The sequence below is a fragment of the Chiloscyllium plagiosum genome, chromosome 31 (assembly GCF_004010195.1).
Source record: "Chiloscyllium plagiosum isolate BGI_BamShark_2017 chromosome 31, ASM401019v2, whole genome shotgun sequence".
Lineage (NCBI taxonomy): Eukaryota > Metazoa > Chordata > Chondrichthyes > Orectolobiformes > Hemiscylliidae > Chiloscyllium > Chiloscyllium plagiosum.
This window is the reverse complement of record NC_057740.1, coordinates 31,023,736-31,045,742: the sequence shown is the minus strand read 5'-3', so window position 1 is coordinate 31,045,742 and position 22,007 is coordinate 31,023,736. Positions and strand designations below refer to the sequence as shown.

At 41.6% G+C, this 22,007-nt stretch overlaps 1 protein-coding gene across 3 annotated transcripts in view; it reads right to left on the bottom strand.

The window, feature by feature from the left end:
* LOC122565380 (transducin-like enhancer protein 1) overlaps positions 1-22,007 on the bottom strand; it is a 162,208-nt gene that overhangs the window by 117,165 nt on the left and 23,036 nt on the right. For 2 of the 3 annotated variants that reach the window (XM_043721296.1, XM_043721295.1), the window contains exon 4: positions 10,148-10,192. The exons of the other annotated variant lie outside the window; for it this stretch is intronic. In XM_043721296.1, coding sequence (XP_043577231.1) covers positions 10,148-10,192 — 45 coding nt within the window. The remainder of the gene's footprint in view (positions 1-10,147; positions 10,193-22,007) is intronic. 3 annotated transcript variants of the gene reach the window in all.

Sequence of the window (22,007 nt, the reverse complement as noted above, 5' to 3'; positions counted from 1 at the left end):
AAAACCACAATCTGCAAATGCTTCTGTTACCTCCAAGATGGCCCTGGTTTTAAGCCTATGAGATATGAAAACAAGAGGTTACAGGGGTTTTGCGAAACTGTCCATATAATCGAAACCTTCCTTCTGTCAGACAAGGAAAGCATGGGAAAATGCAAAGGTTCAAGGCACAAATTTAATGTTATAACTTTTAGAGGCAGAGAGGACAGAATATACATCAAATATTTGCTTAGAAAAATGCTGCTTTCTGGCCAATTTAAAAAATTTGGATTTAGAGTCATTTGTACTGAACAGTAACAGAATGGTAGCTATAAGTCAGGAGTGAAAGATTTGTCAGTGATATGCAGGTGCAGAGTGGAGATTAAACTCAGATTAGCCACGATCTTACTGAACAGCAGAGCAGGCCTGAAGGACCGAATGGCCTACATTTGTTCCTCATTCATGTTGTGTAGTGCATAGTGTCCCTGCCTCAAAGCCCCAGGTTCAAAGTCCCACTCTCAGGTTGGAAGACCAAGGACATTCAGAACAAGGCAAACAGGTTCAGCATTGACTTTTAAATCCTTCTAATGTACGTCAATACAGAAATTCTTGCTTAGCCATGTGATGGCAAGAAACTGGAGGCTCTATTATCCCCATCATAGCTCCAGACCATAACACATGTAAAAATGTGTGTTTGCACAGCAACTCTGACCCCTTAGAGGCCGGATGGCTCAACCGATAGATGGTACCAATCTGATCTGTACTGACCAACAGCAGCAGGTTCGATGCCTGTTCCTTTTGGAGCAGATACAAGATTCCTCCTTGCACTATCACAGACTGGACCTTTATATCCAGAGAACTCAAGCTATTAACAGGCTAAATCAGATCTTCCAAAGTTACCTTAAATAGACATTCTCCCACAAGGAAGATCTTTCACTATTTCATTTGATCAATCGAATTGGAACACGAAAAAATAGACAGTTCATCCCAGACCATGTTAGAACTTCTCCCTCATGCCAGTGTTAATCTTGAAGTGATGGACAAGTGTGGCTCCCTCATCCCTTCCAGCACCCATGTAAATCGATTCCTAAAAAGTACTTATGATCTCAGTTTCAATTATCAACTCCAGTGGTACAGTCCCAATACCCTCCATTTAAAAATACATAATTTTCTCAAAGATTATCTCACATCTTACAGGCAAGTCCTCTCAAACGCTAACATAATATTAGCTTCAGATCAGCTGGTTCCCATACAATGTTTCCCAACAAAAGGCGAGGTTCAACACTTGCTTCATTTGGAACTCCTTCAGAGGAATAAGTGTGCATTCTCTGAGGGGCTTTTCAGCGCCCTAATTCCTGACCTCCCTGCTATGTTAAAACCATTCACCACAATATACTACTGCCTCCAAGCCTCTCCTTCCACTGGTAGCCAGCGGCCTGTGTGAATAAAACCTGATGATAAGCTTAAAATCAGACGTCAAACTTTCATTCCCAGGCCTCAAGGAATTTTTAATTTAAACAAGGCCCTATCTGGGTCTTCACCCACTTTAAAATCCACTGTTCGCACTCTCCTTTTAAAATCTCGGCCTATAATTTTAAGAAAGTGAGCAAAAAACCAGTAAAGTGGGCTAGCCCTGAAAAATGCCAAAAGCAAAGAAAAGGGCTTTGAAACACTCATCTCCTGAAATTAAATTTGATAATAATTCAGGAAACAGTAGACTATAATTTGGGACATGGCTTGCTTCGAGCATAGGATGCTTGTAAGGAAGAGATCCAAAGTAATTATACCAAATGCCAAAATGGCTGCTGGCACCCACGCAGGTTTTAGATTAGATTCCTACAGTATGGAAACCGGCCCTTCAGCCCAACAAATCCACACGGACCCTCTAAAGAGTAACCCACCCAGACCCTATATTTACCCCTGACTAATGCCCCTTACACAATGAGCAGTTTAACATGACCAATTCACCGGTGTGGGCGGCACGGTGGCATTGTGGGTGGCACGGTGGCAAAGTGGGCAGCACAGTGGTTAGCACTGCTGCCTCACAGCGCCAGAGACCCGGGTTCAATTCCCGCCTCAGACGACTGACTGTGTGGAGTTTGCACGTTCTCCCAGTGTCTGCGTGGGTTTCCTCCGGGTGTTCCGGTTTCCTCCCACAATCCAAAGATGTGCAGGCCAGGTGAATTGGCCATGCTAAATTGTCCGCAGTGTTAGGTAAGGGGTAAATGTAGGGGAATGGGTGGGTTGCGCTTCGGCGGATCGGTGTGGACTTGTTGGGCCGAAGGGCCTGTTTCCACACTGTAATGTAATCTAATCTAAAATTCACCTGACCTGCACATCTTTGAACTGTGGGAGGAAACTAGAGAAAGCCCACACAGACACAGGGAGAAAGTGCAAATGCCACACAGACAGTTGCCTGAGGCAGGAATCGAACCAAGATCCCTGGCACTGTAAGGCACTAGTGCTAACCACTGAGCACGTCCAGGTGACAGCATCCAGTCCAAGTCACTATTCCAGAATTTGTCTGCACATGCACCGCTGGGGCACCATAATCCGCATGCAGTGCCAGTGCATTCTGCCTCACCTTTCTTTCACAGGAATTCATCTTTGAAACAAGATGACCACATTTCATTCTTCTTGCATTCAATCCTGGATCCTTATGCTGATTCGGTCCAGGGTGGAAGTTGAAGTGGGTGGATAACAGTGCTGCTCATTCCCTTTTAATGCTTGTTTGCTTCAGAACTTTTTAAAACTATTGAGGTTAGTAAACATCTACCACTTCTGGGAGATGTCAGCTTCCGGACTAGGCATTGGAGGTTCCTTGAACCAACTGAAGATGGCGCCTGAACCATTTTGCATCCATGGTTCTCAAAATCTTCCTGCATTGGGGGGAGGTGGGGCTGGGGGCTGGGTTGTTGTCGGCTAATTGATGCAGATTGATCTGCAGTGATTAATCAGCAACTTCATTGCCAATGCATCATGCTGCTACCAGCATGTGGAAGAATAACTAGATATTCTAGCGATTCTCATGTTGCTGCATAAAAAAAACAGAGGCTGGAAGCACTTAAAATGCAATGGGAAATGCATGCAAGTATCAAAAGCAGGAACCGAGTTGAATAAAGCTCCAATTATTAAGGTCATGCAGTTAAGAGCTCATGCTAGCTTCATGCTTCATTTGAGGGTCTGATAGCTCACTAAAAATGATCATTTGAGGAACTTTAAAGATAGCACACAAATCACACGGTGCAATTTCAATGATACAGTGGGGAGTATTAATATGACCCAAATTTTCATAATAATCACCATTAAAAAGTTTACAAATATTTTAATATGTATTATCAAAACACAATGAATAATTAAGTTGTCACACAAAATAGCTGGTTCACCTGCACAAAATTTCAATAGATAGACCACTGAGCGAGAGAGCCAACTGCCAGTGTCACTAGATTTGCAAAACAGCACACAGGTACAAGCCCTCAGTCACCAAAACTGGAGTTTTCAGACTTGCTGGCCAGAGGCAACTGGAAATAAATTCTACCTTTCTTTATTGACAATGTTTCCACACAGAAACTGGGCAGAAATCAGAAAAGTTTTTTTTAAACTTGCGTTCACAACCTCAGAACATCCCAAAACACTTTGTGATCAATTAGGTACAATAGTCACTGCAAATCAAAAGTAACATCAGAACCACCAATTTAGCGCATAGCAAGCAATGTGATAGTGACCAGATAATTTTTTGTAATGTTATTTGTGAAATAAACATTAGTTGGAAGAGGGAGGAGCGTCTCCTCTCTCAATGGAATAGTGCCATGGGTTCTTGTCCATTTAAATGAAAAGGCAGAACAAGCCTCTGTTTAGCATCTCACAGAAAGACATCAGCTCCTGACAGTGCAGCACTCCAGGAACACTGCACTGAAGATTTTGTATAACCTCCTGGGTGCAGTGTGCGTCGGTGAGTGTCAGATATCAGAAGTTGTGACGGCAATTTTAGTTTGAAGCCCATGAAGCTAACAGTACTGTGTACTTACTCTCAAGCCAAGGCTCGTGCCTTAACAAAGAATATGGTTTCTTCCCACAATCCAAAGATGTGCAGGTTAGTGTGATTTGGCCATGCTAAATTACCCACAGTGTTCAGGGATGTGTGAGTTAGGTGCATTAGACGGGGTAAATGTAAAGTGAATGGTCTGGGTGCGTTACTCTTTGGAGGGTCAGTGTAGACTTGTCAGGCCTAATGGCTTGTTTCCACACTGTAGGGATTCTATTCATATTAAAAAAAAATCAAATGTTATATAACAAGCTTTTTAAATACTATTTAATAAACCTATTATGCTGATCGGGACAGGACTAATTTTCTGTGGAACAGAATCTTTCCCCCCTATTTATCTCCCATCCCCCCATCCTCCTCCATATTCCTGATGAAGGGCTTTTGTCAAAATATTGACTCTCCTGCTCCTCAGATGCTGTGTCACCTGCTGTGCTTTTCCAGCAGCTGCAGTCCTTACTTTCTCCTTGGTATTAGGAATACCAATGAGGAGGACTGTGGCAATGAGTGTACCTAAGGCATCTCAGATGGCTCTGATGAACACTACACCACAATGTACATAATACTGATCGAGGAGTAGATTGGCATACCCAATCCACTAAGCTTCATAGCCACCAACAGATCTGCATGCATAGACCTCAAAAAGGTCCTCACAACCTAAAAGAAAATTACTGGGAATGTTGCTTGGCAGAATGGTCAACCTAAATTTTATCACCAGAACTCTGGGGCAGAGACTGAACCCCCCAAAAGTTGGACTCAGGCGAGAGGGCTGCCAACTGAGCAATATTGACACATAGTAAACAAGTGTTATTCACACCCACTGCTCCCTGCTCATCAATGCATTGTAAACTTCTAAAACTTATTTGAGAATAATGTTTCCAAGAAAACAATGCCAATAATTAGCAATTGCATTCAGCCCTTGTGAAAGCAAAGTACATTTTGAACTATAAAAATGGTTCCACAGACACAATAAGATTATTCTCGGGACAGAGATGATGTCAAGTAGGCCTAATTTTCCCAGCATGCAGAAACTGGAAAATATAAAATTCTTAAGAGGTCTGATAAGGTGGATAGAGAGAAAATGCTTCCCTTTGCTGGAGAATGTGGGACACACAATTGTAGAAGGAGTTGGCCATTTAGGACCATATTGGGAAAGAGCTCCTTCACTCAAAACATTTGGATAAAATTCTGTTCCCAGACAGCTATAGATACTCAGTCATCAAACATTTTCAAGACAGGAGTTGATGAATTTTTGGGATCAAAACAATTAAGGAATATGAAGGTAATACAGGAAATGGAATTAAGGTAGAGAATTGGATGGCTGAAGTAGTTGTTGCGGTCCTCCACCTCCTATTCTACTGCATGTTCTAATACAGCAGTAATTGAGCCACAGGCCTAAATATGAACTGAGCAGCCCACTTAAATCAAGGCCAAATATAATTCTGTTTCCACTGGCATTTGCACACCTGTTTACAAGTGAAGGTCACAAATAAATTGCAAGTGGAATGGATTTTCCCCTCTCAAACACATGTTTCTGCAAGGTCCATCAACATTGGCTCAGAGCAGCCAAAGTCTGCTCAGACCAGGTCAGTGATGGAAAATTAGTGATCCTCAGGTCATAATGAACCAGGCTTTCTGTGCAGCTTCATTCGCAAGTTCATGACAACAGATCATTTAAAAACTGGATGGTATGGATTTATCAACAAAATATGGAAGATAGTGGCAACTTGAAAATTTGTTTTTAATTTCAACAATATACTTAATTCATCAAAAAATCTCGAGATACATGATCATAAAAGCAGTTCAGTTCTGTACAGTTGAGTATCAAGTAAAGAAATAAAACATTGGACTTTGATTTTTGCAACGTTTGTGAAAGTTTGTAGCTCAGGTAGAGATCTAGATACCATCTATCTAGCCCTCAGAAAACGAACAGGAAATGACATCACCACAAACCCCAGGAACCCCATCCAGGACAAACATATAAATAGAAAGCAGGAGACAACAGCTTCGCTTCACTTGGAGGTCGCCACTGATGATGTTACCTAGCCAGGTAATGAAACGTCTGGATATCAAACCTACAGCTCAGCGAGCAAACCTACACCCTAGATTGGACTTTAACTCTATTCAAAAAAAACCAAAGACCTCTCTTGAAAAATGTCTAAGGATGCAGTAATTTAAAGGGAACAGTTTTCTCTTTGTAATATAGACACTGCAGCTCCTGCATCCAAACAACCTGCAAGGTTATCTTCACTTGAAACCTTTCATGCCTGCATGCAATTTGATTTGAAATGCTCCAGCAAGTCTGAACCGCATATGCAAAATATTACACCAAACACCCAAGGCAATTGGCACAGTAGGGTCACTGACAACACATGTCGCATCTGTTTTATTCAGATGAAAGAAAATGCGATTAGTGGGCCCTAGGTGGGCTGGCATGAGTCATTGAAGGCATCTCAGGCATAGCGCCACCCGTCTTTAAAAAAAAACTGCATTCTTATTTGCACGTCACTAAATCACAAAATCAAAACTTGACTAAAAGACCTAATCGAAACCAGTACTCTCTCATCGTACTGCACAGCAGTGAGGTACTAATGGTGGTGTTGTGCTGTGGATGAGGCACAGGCTCCAGGTATCTATTCTCGTGAGTGTGAATAGTACCCAAACTCGGACAGGGAGATGTCCCAACATTTTGACCTTGAGTAATCAAAATAGATTATTTTAGTTGCTCAGTTTGTAGAATCCTTTCCCAATGTCAAAAATGTCATATTTAGTTCCAGAATAAGACATATACACAATCAAGGAGTGACTTTAATGCAAACACTTAAAGATATTTGAGAAACACGATGAGGGCAATAAAGAAAGGCAAGTTTATTTTTTAAGGGGGGGGGAAGAAAGAGAGAGAGAGAGAGAGAGAGAGAGAGAGAGAGAGAGAGACACACACACACAGAGAGAGACACACACAGAGAGAGAGAGAGACATACAAATATGGAGTCTGTCACGTGCTACTTATCAAAATGGTTCCATCTGTTTTTTCCGCATTACTTTCATGTTTAATCATCAAACATTTGCAAAGTAGCTTATTTTATATCTCTGTGACTTTTTTTTAAACTGAGTCTTTTAAAAGAGTAGAAGCAGTGTCTCTCAATTAGCTCTTGTTTCTGCAAATTGGCTCAACATTTCCTACAAAAGTGACAGCACTTCCAAAATATAAGTACTTCGCTGGTTTGAGGATTGTCTGGAGGTTGTGAAAAGTGCTTAAGCGGAGACACAAGTGCTGTGGTTGGGTACTTCACCGGTGAACCTGTGTTACTGTAACACCGGAATTGGCAGTTGATTGCAGCACAATGGCAAGGCGAACTCCAGACGTTTCAAACGGCTATCCACTGGAGGAAATGCCACTCCCAGGGGTCCATGTCAAATACATCAGGAATGGAAACTTCTACAACTTGTTTTTAAATTCACTTGTGGGATGTGGGAGTCACTGGCTGAGCCAGCATTTATTGCCCGACCCTAGTTGCCCTTGCGAAGCTGGTGGTGAACTGCCGTCTTGAACCCAACCTGATGTGGGTTGACCCACAATGCCCTGAGGGAGGGAATTCCAGGATTTTGACCCAGCGACAGTGAAGGAACGGCAGTATATTTCCAAGTCAGATTGGTGAGTGGCTTGAAGGGGAACTTGAAGGGGGTGGTGTTTCTGCTGCCCTTGCCCCTCCAGATGGAAGTGGTCATGGGTTCGGAAGGTCCGGTCTAAGGGATCTTTGGCGAATTTCTGCACTGCATCTTGCAGGTGGTACAGGATCAGCATTTGGCACACATCACCTTCCAATTTAGAAGGAAGGAGAGAAGGAAAGGAAAGGGGAGCAAGAGGGAAAAATGGAAGGAAGGAAGGAAAGAAAGGGAAAAAAAGTGCTGACAAAGTGAGATGATCATGTGAAAGCTGACATCATGCCAACAGCTAAATGTGGCTGAGCAGCAACATGTGGAACGGAACACTTGGTCCCTCCAGTTGGAGATGTCAGTAACAACAATCAACCTGGAGTTCACACTGATAGCACAAAAGTAGAGTGAGACAGCAAGTGCAAAGAGAGAAAGAGTCTGGAGGAGCATAAGGACAGAACGAGAACAGTGAGCAAGACAGAGGGAAAGAGAGTTCACATGCAAAGATAGATAGATAGATAGATAGATAGATAGATAGATAGATAGAGAGAGAGAGAGAGAGAGAGAGAGAGAGAGAGAGAGAGAGAGAGAGAGAGAGAGAGAGCACATGAAAGCAAGCAAAAGGATAAAGAAAGAGTGAAGAGGAAAAACTGCATTACAGTGAGTTATTGAACCAATCAATCAATAACTTTCTAGGAGGATTAGGAAGATGTAATGATTTCTGCATCAGTTAAGGGAAATTTGAAGAAATGATTGAAATGTGGAGTGAGACCCTGGTCTCTAAAGGGAGTGAGCTGGGCAGTAGAATGGGCTTTACATTCCTCTGGCACAGACATGGGCCAGACTACTTCAGGCCCACATACTGCTCACACCTCAAATAGGATTTAAATAGTTGGTCACTTTCTGATCAAAAGGCAACATTAATAAAGGCAGTGTGGGTCTTCCACCCCTCAGTGGGCTACTGACCCATACAATAGGCCTGCAACTCTTGGAGTCTCAGCAGCGCCACTGCAAGGGATTGGGCAATGCTGGAACTGCAATAAGGGTCAGGGCAAAAAGGACCCAGCAGATCCATGCAAGTCAGGGGTATTAATAGAGGGTTTGAACCTCTTGGGGAGGAGGTTGGATTACTCTTGATGGATAAACAATATCCCTCTATCCTTCATTTCCTTTAAAAAGATAGGGAGAAAGCAAAACAAGCTGCACACTCCCACCTCCCTCCCCGTAACGTTTTGAAGGGAGCAGTAAAGTATTGAGAGCAATTGAGCTATTAATAAGTTCTGCATAGTTCAGGAAAGGGTGGAGAATGATGGTCAGCCACACTGACCTCATCAAAACATGCCCAGCAGGTGACCATAAAATCAATCCCATGATGCACAAAGCATATCTCCTTGACAACAAAGAAACAAACTAGATTTGAAAACAGGAGGAAACAGGAAGGTTAACAAACAACAGCATCTGTATTTACAACTGCACAATTTTACAAGGTTAAAATAAAACTCTAGTTCATTTGCCAACCCAAAATGCATGCTGACTGAACCCAAAAAGGACAGACATACATGCTCAGTTGGACGTGTTACAATTACCAAAATAGATGATGTTTCATTACAGAATTGGCACAAGGTTGCAAATTAAACCAACCAAAATCTCCACCATTTGGGTCTGGACTGCGCTGAGAGAAAGGATCTTAGATAAACTAGACAGGGAAAAGCAAAGGGTTTTGGCAAGAAAAAGGGGATGATTGGATTCCATATTGCTATCACCTTCCCAAATCAATGTTAAATGAGTCGTGGAGTCTACCCCTCACCATTATCCCAGAATTCCTGCTTGAATGTAGATAACTGTCAAGTGGTGGTCACCAAGAACGGGCCTAATAAGTTGTCAACATTCATCATCTTGACTTAAGCATCAAGAATGCAGATGGCCAGTAGAGAGGAAACCACTCTCCCTTTCATCAGAGAAGAGAGAGTGCTGGAAAACACAAGCAATCTTTTCTGCATACACAAAAAAAAGACAGTACAGATATCAATTCTTCACCTGACCAAATGAAGACATGATGCAAATAAAAATTACATTCTGCACTTAAAAATACCAGCGATTAGAAAACAGATTCTTTCACCACCTTCCCCTTAGGTTAAAGGGGTCACTGGCGACAATTTGCTGACTTGATTTTCTATTCTACCGCCCCCTGCTTCCCTCTTTAACCCCACTGCCTTCCATCTGTTCCACAATTACCAGAAAAACTGTTTCCTATCATTACAAAAACACAATTCTTCCACAATGAATGTGAAACAGCCATCTGTGAACATCTAGGCCTTGCAGGCCAAGCTTTGGGGGAGGAATTGCAAAACCAAATACTGATTTATATTCATACTACCCACATACTCTTGGTTTCGTGTGTGAACTGCAGATGACAGGCAATTATTCCATTCATTAACCTCATCAAAGGCTTTCATTTCCTCTTGTACTTACTTGTTTATGCATCTCAAGATTGAGGCCATATGACATTTCATAGTACTGAAATAAAACAAAACCACATATTAGCAAAGCTACAAACATTCAAAATGAAAGCCACAGAAACTGTATCAACGCAACACCGGGGGGGGGTAATCTACAAACTCTTCAAATGGAAAGATTTTAACCACTGGTCAACCCATTTAATTTAGGAAACATGACATGAGTTCAGCAACGGTTTCTATTTACTCAAATATTTGCATAAATCAGCAGTTTGTGTGCAACCGAGAGATGAATGTAACTACCGTCATCAGATTAAGGAATCTGTTTTCAGAGCTAAGTCACACTGGGGTCCAGTTTCAGTACTCCTCCCAGCTCTTCAGAATATTGGATTTAGGGTCATTACAGTTACCAAGAGGTTTGAACACAAGAACATAAACAGGAGTAGGCCATTCGGTCCCTCAAGCCTGTTCTGTCATTCAACAAGGTCATGACTGATCTGCCCAAGGTCTCACCTCCATTTTTGTGTCAGCTCCTCCTAGCCACCAACACCCTGATGTTTCAAAAAATATATCTACTTCCTCCTTAAATATTTTCAGTGACCTAGCCTCCACAACTCTCTGGGGTACAGAATCCTGACATTCACTCCACTTCCTGAGAAGAAATTTCTTCGCATCTCAGTTTTAAAGGAATACTCCCTTATTTTGTAACTATGTCTCATGGTTTAAGATTTCCCCATTAGGAGAAACATCTTCTCAACATCTATCCTGTCAAGTCCTTTTAGAATCTTGTACAGTCATACAGCACAGATCCTTCAATGCAACAAGTCCATGCCAAATGTAATCCCAAACTAAACTAGACCCCATCTGCCTGCTCCTGGCTCATATCCCTCCAAATCTTTCCATTTTCATGTACCTATCTAAATGACTTTTAGATGCTGTAACTATGCCCACATTCACCACTTCCTCAGGGAGTTCATTCCACACACGAACCACCCTGTGCGTAATGTTTCAATAATTACTAATGCCATTTTTGCCACTGGTTTCAGATTTTCTCTTGAACTCAAGTCTCCATCCCCAAAACCCACCCTCACAGTTGTTAATAATAAACAACCAGCAGGACCCAAGACCAGTCTCCTACCACCACCAACCCTGCCCCCCCACAGCTTTCACTACCTGTATGGAGAAAGTGAGGAACTAAAAGGGATCAAACCTCAAATCTTCATGCTTCTCCTGTGCCCAGTGAATGGGAACTGACAAGCAATTTCAAAAACACAATCCATAAACATGTTTGTTCTGTAGTTGCTTGTTACAAACTTAAAAGATGGAGGCTGATGCTTTCTAACAGCATTATATAAAAGTAGTCAACGAAAGCAATAGGGGTATGTAGGTGGGCGTGTCTATAAAAATGCAATGTGGGAGCTGGATTAGGCTATTTGCTTCCTCCCTGTACCATTTAACGTCTTTTTGAAAAACAAACACAAGCAAAATCTATCTTCTTGAATATATTCAGTAGCTTGGCCTCCACAGGCATCTGTGGTAAAGGATTCCACAGGATCACTACACTTTAACATTGGCCTCATCTCAGCCCTAAAAGTGGTCTACGCAATGATTTAAAATGATTCACCACCTGAGGCTGAATTGACAAACTCAGTTCTGCACAAAGTCCAGGACCATATTGTGAAGTCATTTTTTTCTTAAAAAACCTAAAAGAAAAACTTTTGAAATTTCAGATTTCTTCCTTTCAGAATACGCTTAATGAGCCCTGGTTCATCACATCCCAAAAAGGTGCTGGCACTTTCCTTGAGAACTAAATCAAATTAAAAGCCAAGTCCAGGAAACAGATTAGTTAAGTGCATAGTTCCATCCAGTGCCCCCAAGAGATCCTTCTTAGCAGCAGGATTTCCTTTAAAGCTTAGCGGTTGGACAAGTATATTACACTCCAGGGGAATTATTTTCCAGAATATTTGTTATTTTCAGAAAAATCAGTGTTTGCAACACCTATGCTGAGTGATATGCATTCTGCTGCACAACGCTTCATCCCTACCTATTACAGAATTTAATCAGGTGTAAACATTTGATATATTATGAAGATGATTCAAGATATGTAATTATTTGGAAACTAGGGTTCTAAAATAGAAAAATGGTCCTCAGCTTTGGCTTAATGTCTGTTTTGTGTTTCTATACAGAGTGCATTAGAGGGGAACAACATGGTTAAGGTTTCATTGTGGAGTTCTGCAAATGGGTTTTAGGGATGTCTGAAGTTTGTATCCATATATCTAAGTGTGGTCTTCAAAAATTATGAGGTCAATAGTTCAGAGCATTGGTAAGAAGACTGCAAAACAGAAAAAGAGGGCCGTTTCTTAGCAAAAAGGTGTCCTATGATAAAGGCAAACAGAGACAGAAACAAGATAATTTAGAAAAAAAATGTCTGTGCATTTTCTTTCACAGAAAAGCAGACAATTCAGAGAGGAAAAAGTCCTTAACAGCAGCAGTGCTATTTAGCAGTCTGCAAAACAGTCACTGCAGAAGAAAAAAAATCCTGAAGTGGTTTACAGTCAGTAAGAGCAAAACTCAAGAAACAAGACCACTGTGAAAGAGGAGTTTGAGGAACCCATGTTCAGACTTAAGTGAGCTGTATTAGCAGTTTGTTTCAAGGGATTTCAAGGACAGATATTAACTATCAAAATAGCATCAAGAGAATGTAGCAATTTACCAAAATAAAATCAATTACAGCCATAAACAAAATCAGAAATTGCTGGAAAGACTTCAGAACTGAAGGAGGGTCACTGGACTGGAAACATTAACTCTGCTTTCTCTCTCCACAGATGCTGCCAGACCTGATGTTTTCCAGAAATTTGATTTGGTTTCAGATTTCTAGCACTGTAGTTCTTCACATTTCCCTCCTCCCCCGAATTACAGCCATGACAACAAATCAATAGTGAAGAGAGGGTAACCATTCCTGCATCGCATAATACTGTTATCACTTTCGCTCCGCCCTGTCTAATCACCTTGTGTGCTCTTTTGTTAATTGCCATTGGCAGCTTCTTGCAACTGACCAGCACTGTAAACAAATAGCAAAAAAAACATGAACAGTTTATTGGACTAGGTCTCACTCTGGGATCTGACTTGGCCTTAGTTGGGAACATAATAACGTCACCATAACTCACACAGTGGAGGGATGGAAGTGATGTGTTAACAAACTTGAAAGCATTACTTTCTCATGAGGTTTTTCAATACCACATCAGCTAAATAGCATCTAAAGGCATCATCATGATGGCACATTTTACAAGTTAGCCATGATCTCATTGAATAGCACAATATGTAAGGGGCTAAATTGTCCAGTTCCTATGTTTCCGTAAAGTATGCATTTCTTCAAGTTGAAGTATTACATACAAAATTGGTTGAGGCAAGGCAATCAGCCTACACTAAGGACGTGGTTTTCCCACACCCTGGAAGTGGCAAGGAGAAATAATGGGGAGAGTTGGCCCTGGAGAGAGAAATTCACCTACTTCAGGCCACGCACTCACATTCTGAGGGAGATCGTGCAACTGATGACCTTCTAACCAACAATTAAGGCTCTTAAGTACCCATTAATTCATCACTTAAAAGCCTTATAGAGTCATAGAGTCATGGAGATGTACAGTATGGAAACAGACCTTTCGGTCCAACCTATCCATGCCGACCAGATATCCCAACCCAATCTAGTCCCACCTGCCAGCACCTGGCCCATATCCCTCTAAACCTTTCCTTTTCATATACCGATCCAAATGCCTCTTAAATGTTGCAATTGTGCCAGCCTCCACCACTTCCTCTGGCAGCTCATTCCATACACGTACCACCCTCTGCATGAAAAAGTTGCCCCTTAGGTCTCTTTTATATCTTTCCCCTCTCACCCTAAATCTATGCCCTCTAGTTCTGGACTCCCCGACCCCAGGGAAAAGACTTTGCCTATTTATCCTATCCATGCCCCTCAATTTATGTAAACCTCTATAAGGTCACCCCTCAGCCTCCGAGGCTCCAGGGAAAAGCCCCAGCCTGTTCAGCCACTCCCTGTAGTTCAGATCCTCCAACCCTGGCAACATCCTTGTAAATTTGATTCATCACTTCCTCAATGATATTCCTTTTCAGCAATGGGAATGCTGGTTAATTACCTGACTGGGAAATCAGGACGCCCTGCCTTCTGGATTGGATTCTCCAAATGCTCCAAAGGACAATTGGAAGTTTAAATGGCTGGACAAGCAGACGGTCTCCAAAAGCCACACTCCTGCCCTCATCTCCAACATCTTGAACACTCTCAAGAAGAAATGAGAAAGTTACTTCTCATCATTAGATCCTTGCAGGGGCTTTAGGACACAGAAGCTTCCAGCGTCCAATTGGAAGATACCTTTTAATATCCTGCGATGCCAGTGCCAAGGCCTGTGATTAGCTGAGAGGCTCTACCAATGCTCCACTGTCAGCTCATTACTGAATGATTGCCAGGTGATAATGGCACATGTTCTCATGGTAGACCTGGTGTATTTGATACCCCATACCATGCTCACCCCAACATTCTGGGGAAAGGAAACAGAAAATTTCAACAGAAGACAAGGTTCGTCATGGTAGACTGATTACTAAGGTTAGAACACATGGAAGAAAGGGAGAACCATCCATTTAGAAACAGAACTGGCTCGAAGGAAGGCAGAGGGTGGTGCTTTTCAGACTGGAGGCCTGTAACCAGTGGTGTGCCACAAGGATCGGTGCTGGGTCCACTGTCTTTCATCATTTATATAAACAATTTGGATGTGAACATAGGAGGTATGGTTAGTATGTTTGCAGATAACACCAAAGTTGGAGAGGAAGTGGACAGCAAAGAAGGTTACCTCAGAGTGAAATGGGATTTGATCAAATGGGCCAATGGGCCAAGGAGTGGCAGATGGAGTTTAATTTAGAAAAATGTGAGGTGCTGCATTTTTGAAAGGCAAACCAGGGCAGGGTCTATACACTTAATGGTAAGGTCCTAGGGAGTGTTGTTGAACAAAGAGACCTTGGAGTGCAGGTTCATAGTTCTTTGAAAATAGAGCTTTTAGGTAGGTAGGATAGTGAAGAATGCTTTAATGCTTTCCTTAATTGGTCAGAGCATTGACTATAGGAGTTGGGATGTCATGTTGTGGCTGTACAGGACACGGGTTAGACCACTATTGGCATAGTGCTTGCAATTCTAGTCTCCCTGCTATAGGAAGAATGTTATGAAACTTGAAAGGGTTCAGATAGGATTTACATGGATGTTGCCAGGTTTGGAGGGGTTAAGCTATAGTGAGAGGCTGAATAGGCTGGGGCTGTTTTCCCTGGAGCATCAGAGATTGAGGGGGCACTTTAGAGTTTTATAAAATCATAAGGGGCATTGATAGGATGAATAGCCAAGGTCTTTTCCCGGGGTGGGGGAGTCCAAACCTAGAGGGCATAGGTTTAAGGTTAAAGAGGAAAGATTTAAAAGCGACCTTAGGGGCAACTTTGTCACACAGAGGGAGATGTGTGAATGGCATGAGCTGCCAGAGGAAGTGGTGGAGGCTTGTATAATTACAATATTTAAAAGGAATCCGGATGGGTATCTGAATAGAAATGGTTGAGAGGGATACGGGCCAAATGCTGGCAAACAGAACTAGATTTATTTACGATATCTGGTCAGCATGGATCAGTTGGACCGAAGGGTCCATTTTCCTGCTGTACAGCTCTAGGAGTCTACTTAGACTTCTTCACTCAATTATTAATCTCCACCCTGAAACAGAAGCACGCAAAATGGGACTTGCACCATAAAAACAGAAAAATATCTGCTTTGGATACAAAGATCACTCATTTTCCAAAGTCAACATTCAGACTCATTTGCATAACTTAAAAAATATAATACCGCCCAAGGACTAATGTAATGGTTCATTATCTTAGAATGCAAGTATTTTCTCTGACCCCTCCAACACAATTCAAAACATTGATTGACAAACTTGATGTTGGCAACTTGGTACAGTTGCAGTGATATAGCCAAATGGGTTTGAAATAAATCCAGGTTATAGACAGGGGTCAACAGTGTGGTGCTGGTTGAGCACAACTGGTCAGGCAGTATCCGAGGAACAGGAGAATTAACGTTTTGGGCAACATTTTTCGACCCTTACCAAGTCACCCTTTATTTACATGGCATAGTACGTGATACTGACCCAGCTAGTTCAGAGCTGGCTCCTAGAGTGAGCAGAACAGCTGGCACCCCTGTCAATAGGAGAAAGTGAGGACTACAGATGCTGGAGATCAGATTCAAAGAGTGTGGTGCTGGAAAAGCACAGTAGGTCAGGCAGCATTCGAGGAGCAGGAGAATCAATGTTTCGGGCAAAAGCCTTCCTGATGAAGGACTTTTTGCCCAAAACGTTGATTCTCCTGTTCCTCGGATGCTGTCTGACCTGCTATGTTCAACCAGCACCACACTCCCGACCCTTGTCTACATCCTGTCAGCTAGGCCTCCCTGCTTAAAGCAGGTAACAGCCTAAATCAGGGAACTCATGTTCTATGAGGTCCACCTGGCTGACCTCGTTACAATCACTACTGGGGGTTGATACAAAAAAAAGTATTTCAGTGAGAGGAATGTCTGTCAACTTGTTGGTTCTGTAGCAGTGATAGGTTTTGCTTTCAAGAACCATACAATACCTGAGCTGGAGCAAAAGACTGCGATCAATCATGGCTAAGGCCAGTCTCTTGCTGTTCATTGTCCCGCATGGGACGAGAAGAGCTGAGGCTATTCCATCAACTGACATTAAAACACTGAAAATGGCCAGAACTATTTACTGGTTCCACTTGCATGCCCCAGGCAGTTTCTCAGCAAGTTAAAACTTCAAAAATCTTTAGTACACAAGGATTTGAAGAAAATGCTTAAATTAGAAATTTCCTTGAAGGGTCACAAGCCAATGCAATTAGTTTAAAGGCCTACCACGATATTGGGGCCTAGGAGTTATGGGCAGAGCCAGCTTCCAGACTGTTAAACCAGATCACGAAGCTTGAAGAAACCCTATTTACACTGGGCATTTCAAATACACAAAAATTCCCCATGCTTTACTATGGTTTGACTGAATTCAGTTGGGAAGTGGAACACAGCAAAAGGTTCCAGACTTTTATACATAAAAAGTGTGACACCTCCAACAACTCAACATTCTTCAGTAGCACAGGAGCGTCTGCCTGGATTATGAGAGCACGAGACTGGCCACGTGATTAGAATGTGACCAACTCAGCCAAGTCAATAAACAGAAATTAAAACAAATGAATGTGGCTGTAACTCCCAGCTTCATATCACAAAATGGGAACTCAAACAAATGGTCGCGTGCAGGGCAGCTCTTTAAATCCCCAGCTCAGGAAATTCCCATGAGTGTACTTCAATCCCACCTCAAAATGTTGCACCACTCCAAATGGAATGTTTTCAAACTCAACATTCAACCTATTTGCCTGGGGAGTTAGTTAGCTGGACGGGCTGCTTTGTGATCCAACAGTGAGGGGTCAATTCCTGTACCAGCTGAGGCCACCATTAAGTTTCCTCCTTCTCAACCTCACCCTCCTCCTGAGGTGTGGTGACCCTGCAATTTAACCACCACCAGTCGTCTCTCTCTATTGAGACAGCAGTTCTATGACTCTTTACTTAGTTCTTGATCCTAACTATCAAGCCACCTCTGCCACATGCATTTATGTAAATGTATCTGTAGTAATATTGTTAAATGCAGTAAAACATCTCAGCGCTTGGAGGATTATTAAAATCAGGCAAAAAAAAAAAAACACCAAAATTGAAGATGATGACATTTGGGCAAGTGACCAAATATTTTGTCAAAGACATTGTGGCCATGCACAAGATACCAGAATCAGAAAAACAGAGTGCTTGGAGGATTATAGGAGGTTGCAGTAATAAGGAGGGGCGAGGTCATGAATGGATTTGTACAGTTTCCTTTCTAATCCCTGCTGCATGCCGGTTATCCTATAAGGAATCCAGTCACTGCTTCTGGAGAGTTTTCCAAGAATGAGTACACTTGTTCCAGCAATCTCTGAAATCCCTCCTAAATTTATCATTTTTCTCCAGTGACCAATTAACTAGAAAACTGCTCCAGTGCAAGCTTCTGCAATTTATTTTTTGGCACTGTTAGACTGCTTTCAAAACCCAGTTTTAATAAAAAGGTACAACATATTGTAGTTTGATGCGTCATTGCACACCTCTGTTTACAAGTCTGGCAGGGTGCCAAGAATTAACGTCTTAAGGAAAACACTTGCCTTTTAAAGCAATCTGAGCTCTGGAATCGTGAACCCCTCCTTTAACAAATACTGAGCTAACTTTTATTTGTGTCAATCATGATCAGCTGGAAGGCTACTTATCCCAGTCATTTTTTTTTAAAAAAGCCCTTAAGAGTATCTGCCAAAAACACCATAAGAGAGATTGTTGCTGCCACATCTTAGTCATGCTTTACATTATCCAAAGCAAACAGCAACAAGCTTAGGAAAATTACCATATCTGCCTCTCCATCTTCCAAAAATAGCTGAAACGTAGCAGTGAATTTTTCACCACCCCCTCCCCAAAGAAAAATAATTGGCGGATGAAATTCTGGATTAAAAATTCTACAAAGGGAAAAACAGTTTGCGACTCAGTCAAAACAGGAGGTGGAAGCAATCAGAAAAATTTAAGGGACAGGCAGTGCTTTATTTCAGAACTGACTTTATCCATGTTTGTCTTCCTAATCACTTACTGTGCCTGCACAGTAACATATCGTGATTCACTCCTTTAGGAGAGATGGTGGCACGGAGGTAATGTCACTGGACTAGTAATGCAACAACATTTGATGTCCTTTAGGGAAGGAAACCTACCAACCTCATTGGTCTGGCCTACTGTGACTCCAGATCTACATCAAAGTGGTTGACTCTTAACTGCTCTCTGAAATGGCTTAGCAAGCTCTTCAGTTCAAGGCTGTTTAGCATTTGGCAATAAATGCAAAACTTACTAGAGACGCCATGTCTGATAAAATATTTTTTCTCTTCAAAGAAAGATAACAGGACATTCCGATCCTCCTGTACACAGAGTTCTGCAATTTCTCTCTGCTTATATAATAAGCGGGTTTTTCTATTCCTCGTGCCAAAATGCACAAGTTCACATTTCCCCACATTATACTCCATCTGCTAAAGTTTTTGTCCACTCGCATATCCCTTTGCAGATTCCTCACTGTGTTCACAACTTACTTTCCCACCTATCTCTGTATCATCAGAAAACTTACATACTCACCTCATTTTGATCCTTCATCCAAGTGATGGAAATAGATTGTAAAGTATTAAGGTCCCTAAACTAATCCCTAAGGCACACCATTCTCCATAACCTGTCAGCCCAAGAATGAGTTTTGTTTTAACACCCATCTTCTGCTTATTAGACAGCCACTCCTCTATACATCAATCCCTAGACCAGAAATTCTTCTTTTGCTTTGATTTGGCACATTGTTAAATGCCTTTTGAAAACCCAAGTACAATTTTGGGTTCCACTTCATCTAGACTGTTTAGACCTCAGAGCTCTTAAGTCAAAGTTATTTCCATCTGATTCCATTGCCTTGTGTTTATGGATCGGGCCTGTGCAATCCTCCTTCTTCTTATGACCAACTTGTTCCTCCTTTCAGATACATTGGGCAGTGCTCCATCAACATCAATAACCTATTTTCTTACTCCCATCTGGATGTGATTTTTAAATTTTGAGCGCTATAGAATGACATGATTCATTTTAAAATGTTCTAAATTTACAAGCAAGGTGGTCACAGGTTTCAAATCAATGTAGATTAGGTTTGACCCCATTTTTAAACATTCTAGAACCTCCTCTTTTGAGAACAATAGGCATCCAAAACCTTGGCCAATCCCTACAACCTAAGCATGAGGTGGCCACTGCATTGGACTTCCTGCCAATTGCTCATTATTCTGCAAAGACCTTTCCAAAGGAACATTTTAGTTAAACTGTTCAGGCAAGCAGAAGGAAAATTAAATGACGAGACAGGATTTTCCACTCCTGCATCCAGTAACCAATGATCAAAAATAAAAATGTCAATGATATTTTGGACTAGGAACCAAATCGTGTAGTCTTAGATAAACACATGGCCCAATCTCCGACAACAACCAAACCATTGCCCTTCCAGAGACAGAGTCCAATTAAATAGACATTATGAGCAATTAGAACAGCATAGACCAAGCATTTAGTCTTCATCTGCCAATTTACTGCACACCACGGAGACTCTCAAACCACATTTAAAAAGTTTAAAATGAATGTTCTCATTAAATTTGCACGCAAGTCAACTTGCCAATACCAACAGACATAGATATTTCAATTTAAAACTTGGCCACCAATGAAGCAGGAGCATTAAGAACAGACCTTTCCAAACATTTGGACCCACGGAATTCAAACAGGGCAAACCAGCAAGTAAGAAATGCAACAACAAAATACAACAGAGCGGCTCTGCTAGGGCTCATACGTTGCTACAGGCTTTAGGTTAAAACGGCCCAATGGTTACAAGCCACTAACTCCATTCCCTACAAATCTTTTGCTTTAAGACAATTAGTAACCAGAGAAAAATTAGATTAGTGTGATCAATTTAAAGCTGAGATCCTCAAACGTAAAGAATATTTTAAACTGTGTGTGTAACACCTCATTTAGCTCTATCCGAATACAAAAAGGTCAGCTCGTGCTAGTTTCTTGCACCAACTCCAGGTATGTAGATGCACATATATGGGAGCTCAAATTGAGGATGGGGCAAAGGAGATTTCTTAAGTCCAGAAGTAAATTTCAACTGCACTATATTTAGTCCAAATAGTCAGTATAAATATAGGCAACACGTTTCATATCACCACTTCCCACTGTAACAAACAGTGTTGCTGATTGGTATGTCTCTGTTTTACATCGTAACAGAAAAGGAGCAGCTAAAGCAAACTACTTAGAAATGCAGGGGCAGAAACAGCAACCTACTAATTACTGCCCCAATAGCTGGCAGTGCATTTGTGCTGTTGGGCAATACTACTTTAATGTTTAAGGCAATTTACCAAGCCCAATATTCCCATGGGACAGGGACAGCTTCAAAGAAGCTCTTTCAATTAGGTTAACTTCCCTGTTAAAAATAGCAAACAGAACGATGTCATACAAGCATGTTTAACACTCATCTATAATCAACAACAGTAATTTCTAGCCTAGCATATTAAAATGTTACTTGAAATACACCACAGGTCAATTAACATCAGAAAGCAGAAAAAGGGCTGAGGGAAAAGTGGCCACCATCTGAATGGATTTGTTCAAATGACATGGGCTCATCCTTATTCATTGAGCAGACTACCACGTAACTTATCAAAGGCTCTTATCCACTTTCACTCAGTCCCAAGTCCTTATTTTTCTTTTAAAATCAGGACATTTATCAATAGGCATATTTGGAACTGCAAATTTGAAGAAGTTAGATCAGAATACCAGTGTCTGCAATTCATGTAGTTTCATGCCTGCTCCTGGGTTGTTGTGGGGTCAGGATGAGAAACAGTGAGTCATTTGTTAGTGGTTACAGAATATACTCCTGTTTAGCTTCTTGTATTCATGTGTTCACATAATATAGCTGGGATTGGAATTCCTGGACACAGAAGTTGTACTGAAATCCTAGGCTACTAATTTTTTTTAAAAAGAAATCCACTCATGGGATGGGGCTGCCACTGAATGGACCAGCAGTTACTGCCCAATCCTTGGTGCCTTCAAGAAAGCAGTGATGAGCTGCCTCCTTCAACTGTTGCAATCCACGTGGTGTAGGTAAACCCATATTGCCATTTGGGAGGGGACTCCTGTACATTTTCATAAATAAGTTATTTATTTTGTTTAAAATATATGTTTT